Source organism: Lissotriton vulgaris, chromosome 12 (assembly GCF_964263255.1).
Source record: "Lissotriton vulgaris chromosome 12, aLisVul1.2, whole genome shotgun sequence".
Lineage (NCBI taxonomy): Eukaryota > Metazoa > Chordata > Amphibia > Caudata > Salamandridae > Lissotriton > Lissotriton vulgaris.
This window is the reverse complement of record NC_141700.1, coordinates 289,851,074-289,874,943: the sequence shown is the minus strand read 5'-3', so window position 1 is coordinate 289,874,943 and position 23,870 is coordinate 289,851,074. Positions and strand designations below refer to the sequence as shown.

The 23,870-nt window shown below is 43.5% G+C and overlaps 1 protein-coding gene across 1 annotated transcript in view; it reads left to right on the top strand.

Moving 5' to 3' along the window:
• LOC147673986 (E3 ubiquitin-protein ligase TRIM39-like) overlaps positions 1 to 23,870 on the top strand; it is a 149,267-nt gene that overhangs the window by 113,982 nt on the left and 11,415 nt on the right. The window contains exons 4-5 of the mRNA XM_086945071.1: positions 4,175 to 4,197; positions 16,018 to 16,133. Coding sequence (XP_086801197.1) covers positions 4,175 to 4,197; positions 16,018 to 16,133 — 139 coding nt within the window. The remainder of the gene's footprint in view (positions 1 to 4,174; positions 4,198 to 16,017; positions 16,134 to 23,870) is intronic.

The window sequence follows — 23,870 nt, the reverse complement described above, 5'->3', positions numbered from 1 at the left end:
TTGCTAGTCGCTATGCCATGTTAGATATGCCCACACTGCTCCACATTCACATTAAACACCAAGTCATGATGTTAATTTTAGAAAATATGTGTTCAGAACTCCGTTGTAGAGCTGGTAACATGCAGAGTGTCTAGATACAATGGTTTTTAAATATCCTTTGCCCAATGAAAGTATGTCCTCATAATCTATAAAAGGTAATCTTGGTCTGAATGCTGTGTCCCATTGTGAACAGTTGCATATCATGGGCAAAACAGTACAATTTGTATGTGGAATGAGTGTGATACTGTTCAACACAGCACCTACCATTGTTACGTTCGGCACTAACCAGTGGTTTTTCCTCACTGCTGGAGCATATCTGGGTGAGGGTATTTCCATAGCTGAGGCTAAATTATTAACAGTGATCCTATAATCTGACACATAAGAATGTGTAGAAATCTTAATGAGGATTGAGGCTAAGGAATTCTCAATGAGTGTCCTTTGTATTGTGCATCTCCAACTAATGTTTTCTTAAAATAACCATCTGTGCTGAACCACAAAACCTGCAGAAGAAGCGGGCGAAAACGATTCAATATTAGGTAATCTTTCCTCAGATGCAAAGAGGATGCGTCTGCATGTCAAGACAGTGACTCAGACTGGGTGAAGGATGAGAAAATAACAAATACTGGTTTTTGAGGGGCTGTTTGGATAGTGAATTCCTGCCACAATAACATCTATAAAATTAAGGTGAATACGATATAAATGGATGGATCAGAAGAACTTTTTGACACTGTGTGAGAAGTTGGCCTGGTATACACTGTCCACTAATTAAAGTGGGCACCTTGCACCTGTCCAAACAAACCTTATGGTGATTTAAGAGGTCAAAGATACCCTTAGAAAACTATCCAGTTGGTAGCGGTGGAGAGCAGCCTTCAGCCTTAGTCTTGAAGGAATGTTAAGCAGCTTGTTTTACCAGAATGCAACTTTATAGTATTGGTTAAATGAAAGTAGAACCACACAGCAGTTATAAATGATGTATGTATTAATATAACACTCTCTAGTACGTCACAGTATCTGCTACACACAGATAAACACAGAGCACACAATACTGTAGCACAGAACAATAGTAAATAGCACTAATATACAGTGGGCTCCAGGGGGAGACCAAACCATATACTGAAATAGTGGTATAAGAACACGATGCGAATCAAGACAGTGTCTAGAGAATGTAGAATTGCAGGGACCCCAAGGAACTACCCAAGGTGAGTAAGTTGGGACCCCACGGAGGACGGATGCATATGGGAATACGACCGCTTGCGCCTTACAATTCTATGGGAGAGTCACGATTGAAGTTTTAAAGATTAAGGACCCTTCCCAGTGGATTATGAGAAAGCCCTTTGGATCATAGAAGAAGAGCCACTCCATCTGTGGATACCATAGTACCAGAGTTACCTATCCCAGGGAAGCCGGGTGCATAGGGCTGAAGTGGTGATGGAAACCGCTGTCGATCTCAATGGAGGACTTCAAGGAAGAGCCACTTCACACAAGAAGAAAAGTGTCCATTGGAATATAAAGGTGGATTCGGGATGAAGAGTACCTGAAAGCAGTGGAGACAGAGTCTGGGTCACTCAGGAGTGACCAGGGGCTCAATAGACGAATGCCCACTGATGTTGGGTGCTTCAGGTGCATTGAGGGGGTTCTTGACTATGCAGCCACCGGGACTAGGAGACATCAAGGACAACCAGGAGCCAATACAAGCTGTCCCAAAAACAATTTTGAGTGCTGAGGGGTCGGTGTCCAGCTGGAGCAGCAACAAGCCTTGGCAGCGGCAACCCGCGAAGAATTTCAAGAAAAGTTACGTTTCGGACCAGCAAGGTCCAGGAGACTCACCAAACACAGGGGAGTCGGTGCAAGCCTGGAGCAACCAGGGGAGAGCAAGAAAAGCAGTGTTGACCCTCAAGAAGACCCACAGGCCAGAGGCACAGGAGTTGCGAGGGGGCCTCAAGCAGATTTACAAAACAACAGCCCAAGGAGGCCAAAATTCTTTGGTGGAAATTGTGCCAGAGGTCGGAGTTACTCGTAGCCCAGTGCACTTGGTTTGGGAACGCCAACAAGCATATGCACTTGCATAAGTACGTGGGGCACAGGGGTTTGGGTATTGCAGCCCCCACGAGGGATTCTGACCTCAAACTTGGTGAGAGGGCAGCTCGGACCTCGAGGGATTTGGAAACCCACCTCCTGTGTTGCTCGAGCCTTCGGACTCCGTAAGAGCTCAGGAGCAGCAGACTGGTCAATCACGATGGGGTGCCTGCGGTTGCAGGGGAGGGACTCCTTCACTCCAAAGGAGATGTCTTCGGTTGTCCTTGATGCTCCACAGGTCCTACATATGGCTTGTATGGCGCACGGACACAGACGATGCTTTAGACTGAGAGGGAGACAAAGTCGGGCCCAAACGAAGTACAGCAAAGTCCACAGTGTCCAGACGGTCGAAGTTCATTGGTTTTTGGTTCAGAATCTTATTCACATCGAATCTAGGGTCCTACAGCCAGGTAAGCCCTTATGTACCCACGGGAGAGAGTTGGACAGATTCAGGGGACCCTCCCAGCAGAGGATCTGGACATGTTCTTTGTCCAGTTTCATGCCAGAGCAGGAGCCAATGGCTCCCAGGACTGTTTTGAACTGGACTATGCACAGGGACACTAAATGTGCCCCTCATGCAGACTTTTGGTCACTGGCAAGTGCACCCACCCAGGCCTAATAAACTAATTCCTGTCTGGAAGGTGGTCACATCTCCCTGTGGCAGGATGCCTATTGTTCTGCTTTCCCCTGCTCTTTCCTACACACTGTTTTGGCTAATTATGATGGGGGTAGATGACTTAGTTTTCATAGAAAGGATAATTTATCTGGGAGGAATTCAGCATTTTAGGCGGGAGACTGGATTAGACAGATGATTGTAGGGGCTTATGCCAATTAAGGTAGAATCCTTGTCTTTTTTTTTGTTTAAATTTGTTTATTAGATTTTAGCATTATGACATTTTTGACTCATTACATTAGTGCAATGATGTAAAACACATTAATAAGAAAAAAGCCATGTAGAATCCTTGTCTTGTAGTAGAAATGTTACTTTGTCTAATAGGAGGGAGACTTGATCTACAAGAAGGTTGAGTCTTAAATGTGCTAGAAGGTGAAAGATCGATCTGATATATGGAGAGAGTTTGGATCTGACAGGTAAACATTGATTATCAGAAAGTTAGATCTGAAAGAAGGACTGGAGTTACATCTGACATAGGGAATATGGATCTGATGTCATGATTGTGCCTGGATACAATAAAAGGAAGACAGTATTGAACAGCAGGAGGGATGCTAAATATCAAAGGTAATACACTGGATGTGATAGAAGACTTGAGTGAGAAGCATAATAGCACCTTCCGTTACGAGGGTATATTGCATAGAAGGCAGAAACCTGAATCTGATGAAAGAGGTGAGGCTGTGCTGGATGACATGGAGGAGGCTAGATCTGATATTAGTCAGATATTATGATAGTTTTTATTTTATAAGGCAATTTTGTAGGTTGGACCGAGCTCTAAGGGCTATCTAAATTCTTTAAAGAGCATTCTAAACGTGAGAAGGTATATGTAAACCAGTAAGGTGCCTGGGTTCTGCATCAGCAAGAAATACAGAAATTCTTGGAAGGATTTCTTTTTTACACACTCTTTTTATATATATTCAGAAATAAAACTCATGAAGATAAAACTATTTGCCTAGAGCCACAAAAAAGCTGGGATAAGAACTTAGATTTCCAGGGTGAAGAGTATAGGCATTAGACTCAATCTCCTTCCATAATAGACTGGTGATGGAAGGCTCATTCGGATGGAATATAAGAGGCTGATTAATGTAAAAAAGTCAATTTAGAAGAAACTGCGGAATGACATAGAAGGCTGGATTTGATAACATGTCAGAAGCTGCATTCAGTAAAGGTAAGATATTGAATCTTATAATGACAGGATCTGATAGAATACTGAGAAAGTATGAAATTAATGTTCCACCTTTTCTAACCTATTTTTTCTTGTATATCTTCTGTCATGTTTTTATGTGAAAATGGGTTGCATTTCTTTAATTGTAAGATATCTATGAAAAAAGGTCAATACTAACCTAAATTTAAAAGTTGTAACTTCCATTTTCTCCTTGTTTTATTCAGGATATTAAAAACACATTGAAAAGGTACGGTTTCTCTTTTATCATTCACTCGCTTTCCTATTTCTTTTCTTTCCTGTTGAGTGTATTCCTACAAATATAGGCATGTGTTTGTGTGTTCATAGAAATTGTTTCAACCTTGGTTTAGATACTGTCAAACATAGATTTACAGTTGATCCAGTGGGTTAACTAGAGTCCGTGAGATATGAAGGAACATGACAAACTATGAACATTGATGCTTTATGTCCCAGCCTGTGATTCAGTATAGGAAGTAATGAGTCTGTTGTAATGTTGTTTCTTCCTGTGCACTAGAGTGACAGACACAATGAGATTTTATGTATATAAAATAAAGGCAAACCCAATAGAGATCGCTTGTGCACTGTTGATTCACACATATGTAGACTGATTACCAGCACACTCCACATCCACACTAAAGCCCCCCCACGCAAGCTGAGCAAAGTAGATTTATGAGTCTATGCATTCAAGCTGCCTGCCCTACAGGCAAGCATGCGGTCAGACATCCATACACACATAAATAACATCTAATACATACATGTCTGTACACAGATAATGCAGAGATGAATATACCGATGCAGACTCCGAACATAAATACTTTTGTGTCTATATGCGTTAGTTAACATATACAAGTATGGATGAATGCATGCAAACACAAATGTTTCATTGTATAACTCTTTTTATTTTTTATTTTTATGTATTTATTTATTTATTTTTGTCTTTCAACAGAAAGTTATGGCAATGCATAGTTCGAAAATTATACAGAAAGTTAACATGGGATGTATGACGTTACAACGCAGGCTATTACAATGCCTGCCTTTACAACGCGGTTTTTACATCGCATACCTTTTCATTGCATAGCGCTTAGAGGTGCTGGATAATGAAAGTTTAATTTTCTATTCCAACTCCAGTCCCCGTGGGCACTAGGGAAGGTGTTGGATAGAAAATTAAACTTCTTCCCTATCCTAGAGTGCCCCCCAGCGTTGGTATGGTTTACGTTGTAATGACCGCGTTGTAACGGTAGTGCGTTGTAAAAGTTTCATTGTAAAGGGTGTTTACCCTGGGTGAGTGATCAACTAGATTTCGGATGCCCTCTGCAGTGTGCTTATCTTATCTAGAAAGCGGGTAACCTATTTAAAATAAAACTTTAAAAAATACTTTGGTCTACTTTCAAAAACACATTTAAACTTTGTACTCTTTAATTTACTCGCGAATAGGAATGTAATAACAGGGCCCTGTCAATTTAAATTAAAACTCAATTTTAAAAAAAATTGAAAAGTTAACTTGTGTGTCTAAACTCAAATTAGGTGTTCTCGTACACAACAATATGCTTATGTCTAAGTGGTGAAGTGAAAGACAAGTTCAGGAATTCCATTGCTCAAACAACAATGTTGCAAGGTGAAAGTATTACTAACCATGTAATACTAGCACAGTACACAAAGATGAACCCTGGGTACTCTCATGTACACCTTCTCTCAGTCCTGGTAGAGTGGCAAAGAGCAGACAGGCTACTTAGAGGAACATGTGTTAAACATTTCACATCACCAACATGGATGATAATTGACAGGACTCGAGCAAAATCCGACACAAATTTATACAAATAGAGCTGATTTTTATATATTTTTAGACATTAAACAAAGTCGATATATAAAGGATAACCAAAGTTATCAAATTTCAAGCATTAAATAACTCAGTACTTGGCAGTGTAAAACATTAATGTTGCAGTCAATAGGAAAAACACATATATTAAATAGGTTACTTATGGAGTGAGCTCAACAGAACCCACTTTGGCGTTAAGGTCCCATGAGTCCCTAGACCAGTTCACAACAGCTAGCACAAGTTTACCTGGATCAGGGGGCGGGTTGCAGAGGTGCACTTTAGCTGTTAACCCTAGCAGTCAATCAGGCTTTCGGTCTTTAAATGGCTACCTTAGTAAAAGGTACTCGCGGGGCGAGTGGAGCAAAACCCTTTGGAACTTAAGGAAGGTGCTAGCAGAGGTGCTTCTAGCTATCCTTGGTGCTGAACAGGATCCGCAGCAGCTAATGCTGACAGGCGTGCCAGGAGAGGGTGAAAACAAATCCAGGATTTTTATGATGGAGCCACAGGAGTGGTTGGTCATTCATGCTGGTGGATCCCTTCCCTTGAAGCGTCGAATAAAGCAGGTAGCAGTTGGCCTGACCACCAACTAGCCTTAGTACGTGCAAGAACTGTGATTGAGGAAATCTTCCAGAGGACCAGGGGTATGTTGTAGAAAGCTGAACCTCTGTGAGGTTCGGGACTACAGTTCCCAGAAGCCACCTGCCCATGGACTTTAAAGAGGCCACTCCGAATAGCTTGGTGGTCAGTACTTCAAGGTCATGGATTTCGTGGTTAGTGCCTGCTGAGGGGACTAGTTCCTCCAGCCCAAGTGAGTTCTTGTGAAGTCTGGAGTTTGCAGAGAGGTTCACCATCCTTTTGGAACTGGTCTCCTGCCTTGGTCGAGTCGAAATCCAGCGGGTGCAGGGTGGCTGCCACAGTTGCAGAGCTTAGCGCCTCTCTTCTTGGAGTCCTGCCTTGTCGTGGAAACGGTTCTCTTCTTGATATCACGTAGAATCTAAGGTCCTGGGGTGCCCCTTAAATCCTGGATTTAGGGGGTGTTGAGGGGCATGAGGACTAGTAGCCAATGGGCATCTAGTCCTGCGGCTAATTTGCCCCAGTAGTAACCACATCTGGTGGTTGTACGTCACTGAACCAGTCAGAACCTACTTTTTAGACCACATTCAAGATTTCCCAAACCATCCGCAACTGTGCACTTCAGTTACAGCACCCTAGAGATATGGCCAGCCTTGTGGACGTGTACTCCTGAATAGCTAATTGTCCTGCCTGCCTGCGAAAAACAGTGCCTGGGTTAGGGGGAGGCTTTCTCCTCTAGTGGGGTACAAGTTCCTTTGTCCAGCAGTGCCAGTGAAGCCTGTAAGGCTCATCGCCATAATGGTTCCATTCACTTACCATCCTGTGTGGGCATATGTGTCATCTCCTGCACACACAGGTCTTTCTTTCTGACCTCTGGAAGTAGATCAGATCTCTGTCTTGGCGGCAAGCCCTTGAAAAAGCCCACCAAGGTATGAGAACACTGGTTTAACTTGGTGGGCTCTGTCTAAAGTGCCACCTAAGTACATGCTGGTTGAACTTCAACACCACCATTGTATTAGTGATTGAAAAGGCACAGTGTTTGACACCAAACACGAAGGAAATTGACCGTTCCATAAAGGAGCTTGACATCTGGGGATGTGCAGTGTCCATCCCATGTTATCCTATGGAGGGTCGGTCACCACATGCTTGCAAATATATTCCAACACATATAACATGACGCACCCTGCCTTCTGGGCTATAGGAGGCCTATCATAGGGTGACTGGCATATATTAAAAAGAGTGAGGTGACCCTGTCACACATGATGTGTTTAGGGTCATACTTGAGCAGGCAAGCTGCTCGTACAGGTCTGACATGGTATAGTGCCCATTTTACATCCCTGCCCTGGGTACCACTGGTACCATTTGGTAGGGCCTTACAGGGGTGTCAAAGTACTTGCCAATTGGATGTACCAATTCACATTTACAGTTTAACGGAAAGTGCACTGGTGCTGAGGCCTGATTAGCAGGGCCCAGCACACTTTCAGATCAATTACCACATCATCTAACAGCAAAAAGTGGGAGGATGACCATCCAAAATCTGCACTTTACAACAAGATTGCATTTTTGTGTTTGGAACATCTCTTCGGGTGATATATATGTAATGTGCAGTAGTACAGATCATTTCCATAGAGCACACTACAAACCAATGACTGGATACATATTATTTGTGAACGTGTCTTGTTATCCTAAAGCTCACCGTATGATTTAATCTTCATTGTATTACCATTTGCAAGCGAGGGACCATATCACCTGTTCTCCTTTTTGATAGTCAGAACCTGCTAGTTAATGTTTGTAGTGACGCAGAAAAGGGAGCACATATGTGCCACCATTTTCCCATTTGCACAATAAGGAATGGCCCATAATACATCAAGCGTTTTGCACCAGATCAGGAAGAAGCGAGCACACAGAATTTGTCCTCTTTTTGTTTTGTTTGCAGTACAGCAAATAAATGTTTCTTTGTTTGTCAAAAAGTTTAGCTCATTTTCCTAATATGAAATTGGAAGAAATAGTACAACATTATTTTTCCATTTCTTACAAATGCTATTTCCCCAGCTGCCTGAGCTTGATTTTTTAGGTCACAAACATGATACTAAAATGATATTAAAGTGTGTTAGATAATTAAATATGGTGTTTTACTCTAGCAGAAGCACAGATGGAAAGAGTGTTGTAAAAAAACGACATGGATTTTAATGTCTGGCTTGACAGTTCAACTGTCACCAGACCTTCTGTGATCAACAAAAATGACCTTTCAGAGATCAACGAGAGAGCCGCTTCGGCTACACTCACATGTTGGTCCCCCGGAGTACCGGATCTGTGCTGCCACCAAAAAGACTGCATGTATTGCAACATTTACTTGTGGCATGGTTTCTACTATATGCAGCAGCCCTTAATTGGTTATGTTGACAAGCCAATAATTATGGCTGCAGGCCTGACCTGTTACGAATTGTTATAGTAAAGGTTCTCGGCCTGATGTATTTATTGTGAAAAGCATATGTTAAAATCGATCTGCATTTAGGTGTGAATTTTACTGTGTGTTATAATGAGGTATTTTGTTGCATAGAATCTCACAGATTACTGTAGTAGGCAAGGGTTTTGACATTGGCCATCATCTCTGACAAATCCTAGTGCGTTTCACTGTGATGATTCTTGTAAGGCCCTATTGAGAGGTATTTTATATTGTTTTGCAAGGGGTATTTTTCTACATATTTGTAATTCCTTAGCTGTGTGCAAGTTTATGTGCACTTGAATAGGTTGGTGTTGGATAAAGTGTAAAGCCAATGTTAAAGGATAAAGGCTTCATCAGATTATTGGAAAAGCATGCCAGATTTCATAGGTTTTATCTGTTTATTGTGAACCGCTATGACAAAGCCAGTAAGCTATTCATAGTGAAATGCACATGTTAAAGACAATAGGTTTTTAAGGATGGTTTGTTATTACACTGTGGTAAAGCCTGTAGGCAGGCACTTTGTTATATAAAATTTCCCAGATATCTGCAGTAGGCAAGGTTTTTGGTGGTGGTGATCTTCCTGAACAAATTGGAGGAATGGATGAAACTCACTGCAATAATCCTTATTAGGCTGTTTTAGGAGAGATAGTAATTTGCATTGCCAACCGTATTTTGTATACTTTTATGACTCTATGCCTGATTGCCCTGTGGAAAGCTTTCGCTCACTTTAATGTGCTCCAGTTGGTTAGGATGACAATCAGTTATGAAGGCTAAATGCCTGATTGTTTCTTATGATGAAAAGTTATGATTAAATCAGTGAGTCTGTCGTATTGATTGTGCAAAGCATATGTTAAAGTAAATCTGCATTCAGGGGAGGATTGTTATTACTCAGAATTCAAGCCTACATGGAATTTCATAGATTCCCATAGTGGGCAAAGGTTTTGGTGTTGGTTGCTCTGCCCCCCCCCCCCCCCCACCCCCCGACAAACCGGGAGTTTAGAAGATTTACACCGTGAGAATCATGATTGAGTGCTGTTAGGAGAGATACTATTTTGCTATGCCAAGGGCAATTTTTATAAACTTGCAATTTTATGACTGTGTGCCTGAAGGGTGCTTTGTGGGAAAGTTTACGGTCTGTACAGTAGGCCTGAGTTGGTTATGGTGACAAGCCAATGTTAACAGCTTTAGGCTTGATTGGTATGCATGGAAATGTTAAGCCCTATACCATAGGTCTGGCTTATTTATTGGGAAAAACATACAGTAAAGTTAGAAGACCTAAAAAGTGGATTTTTGTCAGATTATGTTACAGTCCATTGAAAGGTATTTGGCTACTTGTAATCCCACAGATTAACACAATTGGCAAGACTTATAGTGTTGGTCACCCACTCTAACAATCCAGGGAAGTAGAATTTTACTGTGATGATTATTGTTAGGCCATACTAACATAGACTGTCTGCGTGTTTTCTTGCCAACTGTAAATTATTTTCATATTTTAAATGTTATAAATGTATGCCTGATTGTTGCCAGCTTCTGTGCACTTCTGTAGGCCTGTGTTTTGTATAGTAGAAAGCCATTTTTAAACGGTGGGTGCCTTATCAGTGCACTCGGAAAAATTGTCAGACATGTTCATAATCAAAATGCATGACAAAAAAAGTTGGTCTTATGTGCTAAAGGCACACAGCTTTTAAGGGTAGATTGTTATTACACTGTGCTAAACGGTTGATGACGTTACAACACATTCCGTTGCAACGTATGCCTTTACCACGCATGCGTTACAACGTGAATGCTATTACCATGCAAAACCTTTACCATGAAAATGCCTTTACCGCGCATACCTTTACAACAATTTTCATTGTAGAGCCATGCATGATAATGGCATTTTCATGGTAAAGGTTATCTCCGATCCCTGCCCCAATTCTTTTCACTGCTCCCCTGCACCCTCACCCTTCCATCTCTTTTTTTTTTAATACCCCTTCACTGTACCCTTGTGCGACCCTCTGCCCCCATTCCTTCTAAGAAATACCCCTGCCTGGAACACTAAGGGCCCCATTATGATGTTGGGCGCTTCCCCCCGCCATATTAGTATGGCGGGGAGGACCTCGGCGGACAGCAAGACCGTCTGCCGCTTTTCTGCCCCAGTCGCCTTGCCGCCGGGGCGGAAAAGGAATAATATGGTGGCGGTGTCTATTAGACACCGGCAGCCATATTACGATGGGCCTGGGCAGGTGCCTTTCAGTGGCGGCGATGCCGCCACGGAAAGGCTCGCGGTCTTTACTTTGGGGGCCCCATGCGGGCCCCCAAAGTGAAGGAGGGGTGGGGGGGGTGCACACAGGGGTTCCTGTGGTACCCCCCAGCATTTGCATATACAATGTGGTAGGCACCGCGCGGTGCCTGCCACATTGTGTATGCAAATGCATACATGCATTTATGGCATTGTGGCGGGCGGTGCAGAAAGCACCACCCGCCACAATGTTATAAATGCAGGATGCGGCCGCCACTGTGGCGGCTGCATCCTAATTCCACCCACGGGACCCCGCCCTTATGGCGGGTGGTCCCTAGTTCCGACAGGATGGCGGGCGGACTAAGTCCGCCCGTCATCCTAATGACCCCCTAAAACTCTTGCCCTGCGCAATTCCCCCACCCACTAACCCTTCTATCAAATACTCCTCCCCTGAACCCTAAAAATGTACCCCTGCGCGACACCACCCCCTCATTCCTTTATTTATTTAACTAAAAAAAACCTTACCTGTCCACTTCCTCTCCTCTTCAAGCTCTTCCGAGGTGCGGTGCACATCGTAAAGTGGAAGCGGAAGTGTCGTTCTGTTTCCTCTAACGACCCTGATTGCCTCCACATCTTTCAACAACTGAAAAAGAAAACAACAGAAACAGGTGTGGGTTTTTTTGTGGGGGGAGACCCCACAAGCCCCCTTTTTGAAACACAAATGTTTTTTTTGGGGGGAAAGACCTCCCAAGCCCCCTTTTTAATTGTACCTTTAACACACATGCCTTTACTATGTATCTCATAGTAAAGGATTGCGTGGTAAAGGCTATCCATGGTAACCACGCATGCGTGGTTAAGGTTATGCGTGGAAACAGCAGCGTTGCAGTGGCTATTTCCCATGCTAAACGATTTAGACAGGTATTTTGTTACATGGAATCTCACAGACTATACTGTAGTAGGCAATGGTTTTACATCTTACACCTAGACATCTCTCTTCTGCTTCAGTGCAACCTTGACCTCACCTTGCCCTTTTGACTCATGTTGGTGTTTGTTTCCTGCTGTTTTCTTGTTAGCTGCTCATTCTGTACCCAACTTAGTACATACTCTTTCTTTGTTTATGCCATCTGCTCTATCTGGCCCCTATCTCTGTTTAAGTGCTCTTTTTGCATCATTTGTTCCTCTCAATTGCTCCTTTTTGCATCTTATGATTCTCTTCCTGCTCTGTTCTGCATCCTGGGCCCTTCTGTCAGTATTTGACCCCCCGACTTGCTTCACCATTTGTGTTTTTCCTGCCTTGTTGCTCCTGTTGGACTGTCTTGCTGAGCCTAGCCAATGCCCCCACGCTTCTCCCAATATCTGAGGCCTGAGCCAATGGCGACCGTAGGGCGCCATACCACCGGCGCTCTAAAGTCGAACATGTCTGCATCCATCTGTGCACAGTGGGAATACAAGGACCAACACTCAAATTGATAGCTTCCTTCCTCTCCAGAAGAACATGACATGTTAGGCTCACACCATTCACATCAGAGCCTAGGGACCTCATCTGAGGAGTCCCAGAGGGATCATCACTCAGGCTTAAACTTTTCAACATGACCATAACTTCTCTGGCTAACATCGATCCCATGGAATTAACATCATCCCCTACTCTGATGACACGCAGCTCACAGTTTCCCTTTCAGACAACACAGTCACCACCAAGACAAACTTCAAACTATGCATGACCAGTGTGGGCTGTTGGATGAAAGAAAACAGCCTCAAGCTCAGCACCGACAAAACTTAAGTGCTGATCTTTGGGAATAGAAGCTCACCATGGGACTCCACCTGGTGGCCCACCAAACTCAGACCCACACCCATCCCAACTGACCACGATAGGAATCTAGGCCTCATCCTGGACACCACCCACATCATGAAGTCCCAGGTCAACGCTGTCACCTCCACATGCTTCCATATCCCCAGTAATTTGCGTACAATTTTCAAGAGTCTTTCAGTGAACACCAGGCGTACCATCACGCAGGCATTCATCACAAGCAATTGTACTACGGCAATGTACTCTACGCCGGCATCCCAAACCAACTTCTTCACAGGCTTTAAACCATTCAAAACATCTATCACTGCACCCTATCCACAACACTCCACGGTGCCGCACAGACTGTCAGACTACCTCCGTTCCTCTTCGAACCTAGACAGATCAGCTGTGGAGTACCTCAGGGCTCGTCCCTGAGCCCCACGCTTTTCAACATCTACATGGCGCCACTCACTGCCATCCTAAGGAACCACGGGCTCAACATCGTCTCTTATGCCAACGACACCCTACTGTTCTCTCCCTCACCAACAAACCCAAAGTCGCCAAGAACAACTTTCACGACAGAATGAAGGATGTTGCTGCCTGGATGGGGAACAGCTGCCTCAAGCTCAACTCAGAGAAGACAGAAGTCCTCATCATGGGCTCCACCCTTTCCACCTGTGAGGACACATGATAGCCCACATCACTTAAAACTCACCCCACACTGACAGACCACGCGCAGAAACTCAGCATCATCCTGGACTCCTCGCTCACAATGAACCACCAGATCAACGTTGTCTCATCATCCTGCTTGAATGTATAACGTTACATTGCATATATTCACTACTCATGGCTTGACAAAGTGGTTGTTACAATAACCACATTGTTACCACGTATGCCATACATCGCAAGTCGTTTCAAGGACTTGTTGTAGGGGGCGTGCTGGACTTAGGAATAGTATTAATTACTATTCCTACTCCTTTTTGCGCAACAGCTGGGAAGGTGTTGGATTTAAAATCCATCACATTTCCTGGTGTTGCATGCCCCCTACAGCAAGTCATTGATAAGACTTGCAATGTAATGGCATGCATTATAACGACCGTGTTATAAAGTTACCATGTTGTGTTTACAGCATTGTAAACGCTGTTTCCCTCCTGCTGCTACACGTTACGCCTGCTCTGAAAAATCTTCACATGGATCCCCACTGAGTCTGGAAAGACGGTCACTCACTGACTAGTCAGCAGCAAAATCGACTATGGCAACGCACTCCTCACCGGCATCACCCCGAACCGCCTCAAGAAACTGCAAAACATCCAGAATGCCTCCGCCAGACTCATCCTCGACATCCCCCGCCCCAGCCACATCTCCAGCTACCTAAGAGACCTCCATTGGCTCACAGTCAACAAAAGAATCACCTTCAAGCTCCTCACACACACACCTACAAAGCCCTACACAACACCTGCATACCTCAATGCCCGGCTCACATTCCACGCCCCCCCCCCAAAGACCTCCACTCTGCCTAACTAGCCCTGGCTTCCAACCCACATATCCGCAAGACCACAGCCAGAGGAAAATCCTCCTCCTGAATTGCAGCAAAGACCTGGAACACCCTGCCCCTCCACCTCAGGCAATCTCCATCTGTGCCTTAATTCAGGAAGAACCTCTAGACCTGGCTCTTCGACTGAACCATAGTGCCCTCGTTGGACCAGCAGCTACTTTCCCCAGCTCTTTGAGACCCTTACAGGTGCAGTTGCGCTATGCCAGCCATTGATGGATTGACTGAATCATTAAAATATAGTGTGTTATTTTAATTACATAAATATTATTTTATTTGTTATTGAATACAGTTCTTAAAATATTGTGTTTGAAGTGAACTATTCCCTCTCAACTGTTGCAGAGACTAGAGTGGAATAGTACATTTTACCCCTCCCGAGTCAAGCATTTTCTCTACTGTTGCGCAGACTGGAGTGGGAATCGTACATTTTACCCCTCGGCATTCCAACACTTTCCCTACTGTTGCACCAACTGGAGTGGGAATAGTACTTGTCATTTACATTATAAGTTTAAAGAAACAATATTTTTATGTTTGATATTTTTGACTCAATATGTATATACCATGATAATAATGGATTTGATATTTTGTCAGTGAATCATTATTTGCAATACCTTTTCAAAATGAATGCCTGCTGCTATGTTTTGTTTTGTATGTGTTTTTTTTGCATTTGTTTGAGAGTTAATGGAAGGATAAAGTCAGTAGACTGATGAATGGACATGTGAGTGCAAGGGTTAGTGACCAATTACATGTTTGATGACTTGTTGAATTTCTACATCCATCAGTGACATTAGAGGCACTTTCATTCATAGGCCAGACATATTGGCTTTGCCAATGCTTGTCTAAAATAAATTTGCACAATCCATATTGCATTGACTGTAAGTAAACTACCTGTAAGGGCAGGGGTCCAAGTGAATGGAGGAGTTTTCTTTTTTGCTTCATTTTTCGGACAAAGGACTCGTTTTGGACTGCTGCTTATCCCCATGAACATGTTCCAACGGATCCCAGTAGCTTGCAGAAGGAACATACTCCAAGCTTTGATCCTGAGTAGAATTGACTAAGGAAATGCATTATATGTTGGCATGGCCGATGGTTTGTTCTTAAGGCTTCAAACCATCCAAAATACAGCTGCCAAACTTATTTCCAATGTAGGTAAATGGAGCTTAGCATCTTCTTGCCTAGACCAGCTTCATTGGCCACCAGTCGCAAATGAGCCATCTTTAAGTTACTGTGCCAAACACACAGAGCACTTTATGGTAACAACCCAAGGCTGTTGCTAAATAAAATCAATTTTTACAAACCTACTCGAAATCTCAGATCAGCCAGTAAGGCATTAATATCCTGTAAAAGAATTATGAAATCCCGGCTTGGTGGATGATCTTTTAATTTTTTTCCCACCACTCATTGGAATAGGCTCCCTCAGGAGCACTGTGTGGGATTTGCTGACTTTCAGAAAAAAGTTGAAGACATGGCTGTATCCACTTTAGACTGTTAATCTGAACCAGTTATTGACTCAGTCTAGCACCGGAATATCCCTCTGTGGGGGAGTTGTGTGCTTTACAAATACTAAATACAAGTATTGTCTGTCATGAAGTGATGAAACAGAATATCATGATGTTTGGCAATGTTCCTAATAATAACCAATATTTTGTTCTTAGATATGAAGATGCCAACCTGGAACCACCTGTGAAGTTGTCTTATGAACTCCAAGCTTTAACATACAGAGTGCCTCAGTTGTGTCCCACTCTGAATAATATGACAGAAAAAATGAAAGGTAAAGCTGAATGTGTGCATGTGGTGATGATGCTATCTTTATCTAGAACTAGTAGTGCAGGGAAGCAAAGAAAGTACACTGTGTGTACACTAAGGACTCACTGTGATTTAGACATTAGCATATTGATGCAATTTTTTTTCTCACCTTCAGTCTTCCCAACATTCTTGAGGAGGTTTAGCCATTACATCTTTTGTGACAGGTTCCCTTTCAATTCACATGGTACTCATTGTGTGTAATGATACTCACTGCGGTGGAACTTCCATCTTCTTGTATTAACCTTGCTAGTATTCTAGTGGCTCATATAATATCCTATCTAAAGAATTTTAGGGGAAACTACACCTTTCCTTTTCTCTAGAACTTATTTTCACATGGTAAGATGCTTAACAATTTGGAATGTCTGAATTAAATAAACAGAACTAAGATGCATAGTTGTCAATAATGGTGTTGATTTCCACAGAGCGCTTCCAAGTCATATCAAATACACAACAAGGCAAAGCTTGAGTTGTCTATGATGTTACATGAAGCATCATAGAAAACTCCACATTATTGACAGCTACACCACTATGGTTTTATATTGTGTATGTCCCAACTCTCTCCCTGTGATCATTTCAGCTGTTCAGTAGTAGAGGCCCCACCGTCCTCATTCCCTGCACTTTAGATAATCCTTTGTGCTGTTCCAAACACCCCCCATATACTTGCCATCACTCTTATCTTCCACTAAAATACATTAAACAAATTCTGTAATCATACCAGGTTTGACAGTATACCCCATTTACCTATTAAACAAAATACCTAAAATTCTACCTCAGTCACTCACCATCTCCTTCAACATTACAGTATTAAAAAACCCTGTCCTGCCACCATCCCTCGCCAACCCCTTCCACTGTGGCAAGTCTTCCTCTCCCTTAACCACCCAAGCCATACTCTTGGCGCTTGTTACTAGAGCATGCTGACATCAGCTCTCATGCTGTAAGCAGAGACTGTATTTCCCTGTCAGTTGTGAATCTGCAGACCGGCAGCTGGAATCAGTGGTAGCAGTTGGTCCAACATTCATTACCTTTCCTCTGGTCTTCAGAGATCCCAGAGATGAGGCCCATCCTCCTTAATTTCACCTCCTACCTTGGGTCCATGGTAAGATCCAGCTGGAAAAGTATTCAGACAGTATTTCTGATTAAAATTGGATAATTCAGAAATATAGGCATCACTATTACCTTCTGTGCTTGAAGGAATCACAGACAGGTTGTATATGATCCACTCAGAGAAAACAAGTACATATTCTGTCCTCGTTTTGAACTTTTATCCCAGCCCAACCTTGTACCTAGTTGGGTCATGAACCAGTCTGCATGTGAGTAGGCCATAGCACATTTTAGGATCTATGATGACGATGACTGGTGCTAAGGTAATTACTATACCTTGGCTTCACCTTTAAGTTCTGCATCCGGCTTCATGGTCTCTTCTCAGAAATATAATCCAGGCTGTTTCACATTACACAATACACCGACCCTCATGAGGTCTGATACTAACATCTATTGATCGGAAACTTGCGATTTCCTTTTGTGCAGGATGCTTGACATCTACCACCTTCATTTGTTTGTAGATAATTCACCCTAACATATCGGTATCGCCTCCCCACCATCCGCTCTCACAAGAGGCAGAGTTGCTAATTCCTTATTAAAAAAAATAGCATAAACTCTTTATGCCATCCTAGTAGCCCATTCACAGTGCGGTTGCTAAATGTTCTAGGAGCTAGAATGCGAGCTTCATGAAGGAAATGAACACTACCAATATACTTCAATCCTATAAACATGATTTCGTAACATTTTTCACGTGCAAAAATCTAAATCCTCATTTTTAAAATGTTAATTAGATTAATATCATTACATTCATTTAGTAAGCAGTGGTCTCGCGCCGCAGGCTTACTAATAAATTATCCTTTATCACGAAGTCATCATCTTAAATGGGGGTCTCGGTCTATTTTGGACCAACTGCAGGTTGAAGGATGCTAAACTGAAGATGAGGAGAGCAAGCCCACAGCCAAGCTTATATCCAGTTCTGCCCCTTTGATTATGTTCCTATTCCTGTGTGCCTTTTCACTGCACACCGAGCTGCCCCCGGATCCAATTGCACTTGCCCTGGAGCCTAAAAAGCAACGATATAGCTGTTCTGCCATGCATACTGTCTTGCAGGCCAAATACTAAAGAGAAAAGCATGGATGAATAGTACTTTTTGTTCCCTTAAAACAATCTGATTCCATGGAATTATCATATTCTCGGTAACCTAGGAATTCAGGCACCGTAATGCCACCTTCGCAAAGCCCTTGGCTACACAGTCCATTAAGGAAATTATCATTAATGCATATGGAATGCTTGAGCTCCCATTTTACATGTGTCCTCTTCCAGGTTTTTGGCCATTCTTCAAGCCCGTAAAAATTATAGTGAATTTTTGCTTATGACTATCACCACCCTGCTTTCTACATCTCACCATTTCATGGCAATTTTTTTTTAATACGCTTTATCATCCAATTAAGATTTTTTACTGAGGTTTCCCTGTTTTACATTCAATACGTTTTACATCTTCTAGTATCTTTGAAAACTTTCTTAACTTCATAATAATCAATTCTGTGAGTCATAACACCAAATGTTTGATCAAAAGAGGCATATTAGTCCCTTCAACATTTTATGAGAGACGAGAGGTAGAATACATAGTTGTCATTTACGTATAACTGCCCATAACATATTTGCAGTCATACTTATTGTATGTATAAGCTAAAGTGCTCGTAGGACACCTTTAGTGGTAGAATTATATTGCAAATGTTGTTTCTTAAACTTTAACACCAACTTAAAGAATATTACATCCTACTTGTATAGTAATGAATGCTTTGACCGGAAGGTGTTCCCTACCACTCTGATTAGTTACTCAGTAGATGTGTATAGGTTATTGATAGGATAGGTGGTCAGACCCAAAACAAACGGTCTTTGTGCTGGTTGATCCTCACACGATGGAATATTCCGTTCATGTTTAAGTTCCATTGCCTTTAACTGTATATTTCCTCAATGTGTTGTATTGTGACAAGTTGCGTGACCATGTTCTCACTCTGATACTCTCCTTCTCTGATTCCTGTGTGTCAATTTTGTTTCCCTGATGTGCCACTCTAATTCCTTTGGCCTCGTTCTGGCTCTGATTCTCACACACCACCAACTCTCTAAAAGAGTACAGATTCTCATACATGCTCTATACTTCCACCCAGGCGTAAAGATGTGCCTCCACTGATCTTTTACTCAATCAATTGGCACACTGCACGCTCCGGGTTTACACATCGCAATCCTAACAATCTTATCCACATTCAACATACCCGCATTCTTTCCGGCTTCAAACCACATACATGCTTCATGCCTCGTGTATGGGTAATTCTTTAAAAAAATTTTGAAAACCTTTATTGCACGATGTCATGAAACAAATACGGGCCTACAACCATCCGGCCGGCCTCGACAATGAATAGAGCACATCCGTACACATTACGACACCACAGTAGTTCGTCAAACAAAGTACAGTAGGCTTAAATTACACTGGAGGAAATACGTACTACTGAGGAGGAGGAGAAGTGAAGGTTCATTTTTAAAAGGTTTTTTATGAAGGGTAATAACTAGAAGACTAGATAGGATCAAGGACCAGGCATACCACCCGAACTGAAATGGGTTACGCATAGCAAAGTAATCCAGCGAGCAGGGAGACAACATCGAAATGGCGGCACCAAAACAATACACAAGGATAGGCAGTCTCAGAATACGTTGCGTGCCAATTGCTACCCACCCCCTTACAACCGACGCCATTGACCCAGGAAAAAGGAGAAGAAAAAGGAGCATAAAAAAAAACAAAAAACCGAGGCCCATAGAAACAAAGCGGACAAAATAATATCCCCCCCCCCCCGACCCCCCACCCTACACGCATGCAGAGGCTACGGCCTACCCCCCCTAGCAGTGTGCCTGTCGCCCAAAAAAGAGTACCCGAAATAAAGAAGAAGAGAAGAAAGAAAAGAAAAAGGAAACATTTATTACCGGAGGAGGGCCAACCATGAGCACCCAAAACAACCAACAGGAGTGTAATCGGCCACCACTTCCCCGACCCCAATCAAACCATATCCAACGTCCAGCATCCCCGTCCGTCCATCACAGTCTTAGTAATGTAAATAGCGGTAGTAAGGCAAGAAAAAAGCAGAATCAACCCTGACCCCTACGATCCAGTGCGCCAGCGAAGTGCAGTAGCGGCGTAGCCCCATGGAGCAGGAGAAGCAGCCGGCATGACCACCTCGAGATAGGGCAACGTCCATCAATAGTCATCCGAAGCAGGACAGTGTGATCCACAAGAGTACAGTACGGGCAGGCACACAGCAGTAGTCCGTCGAAGTCAGGCAACTCAATCCCGAGCAACATGCCCAGAGTAGGCGGAGCAATCTTGCCAACAGAACCCGCTGGTGTTAGTAGATATGGCGTCCGACTGCGATCTTCTGGTATCTGTCCAAGTACAGAAAGCACACTGTCCTCCATTGTTGCAACAGTCAGTGTCGCAGTGATGTTGAGTTCACTCACATTTAACACCTCCACGTTTCTCCGAAGAGGCTGCACACAACTGCCGAGCCCAGGGCGCGGCGATATGCTCCGCGCACAGTCGCCCGCTCGGTCAGCCGAGGAGAGTGGGGGCAAAACGTCGTCCAGTCGGTGCTCCAGGTCACGGGCGTCGTAGCACAAGGCATCCCGCAGATCAGCCAAAGCACCCAGGACATCGCCGATACTCAGGGGCATAACGGGAGAGGATGATATTTCAGTTCCCTGCCCATGGGGCTCGCAGGCATGTGGCAACCCTCGATCCCGATCTTCGGCATCCATTTCTAGCTGTCGTTTATTAGAGCAACTCCCAGACAAGCAGAGCCAGGGCGCAGGGACCAGGGCAGCACCCTCCATTTCAGCGCCTCGCACGGGGACAACACAGTGACGGTCTAAACAGGCGCCGTATGCAAGTGCTAATCACTCAGCCCAAAATGGCCCCCTCTATTCCGCTGCGTAGCAAGAAGACTCACAGAATCATCCGAGGAGGGGGATACATTTGTTGCATCGGCGGTAATGAAGCCATGTAGCAGAGAGACTCCAAAAAGAAACTGTTGCGCTACTTCTGAAGACCCCGACCGTCTGCCGCGTCTCGCCGGCGGTTTCAACACCTCCCTTAATGGCCGACGTTGTTGTCGTCCGGCCGGACGCTGCCGAGAACAAAGGACCGGTCCCACTCAGCGGCCACCAGCAGGAGTTCCGGGCATTCTGTCACTCCCGGTGCAGAAAGACCGACGGGGAGCACATCATTGGATTCAGCGTCGCTTCCCAAACCCGTTACCGCACCACAGACACGATTCAGCACTCAGGAGAAGAAGCGGTACGGGAGGGAAGCGGACGGGTCGGCGGAGCCGAGGGCTCAGGCGGCCATCGCGGTTGCTGGCTAGGCTCCTCCCTCGTATGGGTAATTCTTGCTGTGACAATATCGCTGATCTCCCACTGATCAGTTGAACTCCTATGCATTAGAGAAAATTGGCTCATTGCACATTCACAGTCCTTTATGGTGTCTTTAATTACAGAGGCCAACTCCTTAATTTACAAAGACAACTAAATTAAATATGGTGTGAAGTTGCTAGAAAGCATGCTGACTCAATCATGTGCTTACAAATTCCCACAATCACATATTATTTTGAATGTCTCAAAACTGCTGTTATCGTCTCATCTTTCAACAACGCCCCCTTAGCTGCATATTTCTGACGGCTTCACTATGGGCCACATGTCATAGTTGAACATTTTCCTTAATGACTTTAGTACTCTTTGAGGAAGTGCAAAATGGGAAACTTCATCTTATTGCCTACATTTCTACCCACACACAAAAGGGAGGATTTTTGGTTGCTGACTCCACGGCGATCAAATGTTTCTCCCATTGTGGATTGAGTTGTTTGGCCGTTTTTTTACCCCCCTTCCATTTACAACAAATGTCCTCTTCTACGCCACCCACTTTAATACCAATCCTTTAACCACACCCCTACGTTGCATTTCAGCTCACAAATGGTATACATTTCTTTTGTTCAGAGACAAACTTTCATAGTTTTTGGAATGAATAAATCTATCTAATATTTTTATTTGAATGTAATTATTTTACATTCAATTAATTCTAAACATCACACTTAATAGTTATTAAAAACATGTAATCATTTTCTAGATCGGATTTTTTTTCTTCTAATTTACACCTCAGCAAAATAATTGTAATTTAATATATGTTAGGAGTGTCCGGGGCTCTGTCTGGCACACAGTCTCAGGGATGTGGGCCAGGACTGGTGGCTGGGTAGAAAAAGTAAGCAGAAGGAGGAGTATAGCACTGCCCAGGATCACACAGAAAGTCAAAGAAGAAAAGGACTGAGTGGGGAAGCCTGCACAAGGGATCAAGACAGGTAAGACTCAGAAAGGACAGGCAAGGCAGTAACAGCAAGGGTGAAGAACTAAATACACAGCCACAATAGACAAGGAGATTGCAAGGATTGCTTAACAGGAAAGAAGGGAAAACAAAGGGCACTCTTGGAAAAGGTACGAAACAAAGCCCACAAGGATACAGGAAGCTAAGTATAAAGGCACGTGAAGACAGCAAGGTAGAAACTGGAACAAAAAGTAAATGGAAAAAGGATGGGGACTGGGAAAGGATAAATACAGAAGGAAATAGACTACAAGGGTGCACTAAATAGTACTGGTTCAAGATTCAAGAAACAAGGTAGCACTGAAGGTAGAGCTGGTTCAAGGAACAACTAATTTAGCTACAGCTTAGAAATCGAGGTACAAGAAAGAAGGGAAAAGAAAGGGCACGCTTTGCAGAAAGCAGGTAACAAACATACAAATAAGCTAGAAGCAAGAAGTAGGAACAGGAAGTCAGCAAACTAGGAACTGGAAGAAAAGTAATGGGAAGAAAAGTGACTGGGAAAGGGAAATACAGGGGCGATGCTTCAAGGATGTATTGAACAGTACTGGTTCAGGAATCAGGGGAATAGGAAATAGCTAATTCTCACCATCAAGGTAGCACTGAAGACAGTGCTAGTTCAGAAACAAAGATTAGCTACAGCCCAGGAACACCAACAAGGAATAATTGTACCTCAGAAACTCAGAAAAAAGGAATAGCAAAAGGTTCGGAAACAAGGGTCGGCATCATAGGAGCACAGTTACAACCCTGAACTAAATAGAACTGGGGCTTTAACCCCTTCTCTCATGACGAGCTGAGCTCGTCATGAACCATGGGATTTAACAATTTCCAGCACAGGACATGAATCAGCTCAGCAGTCATGTGGTTAAAGAGCTCACAGTGATCACATGCATCAGATGTGAGCAGACTATCAGCTGCTAGCCACAGGTGTGCTGAATTCTTCCACCCAATCTTGGCCTGCAGGGGATTATAGGTAATGGAGTTTCAAGCCTGAGCAAACTGGCTTCAATAAAACTCGGCATGGATTGGTAAAGGATTCGAAATTTCATGATAGCATCCAAATGGCTGGAAGTCAGTATACACATACAGAGGGAGGTCCGGAAGCTTATTAAAAAACTGGACAGTCCCACAATTCAGTCCCCTGATGGTTTTCATGAGAGTGCAGGGAGCGAGTTGTGACAATACATTAAATTTAAAGATTTACCGCAAAATATAAGCTAATGGTGCTGTAGCATTTTTTATTTA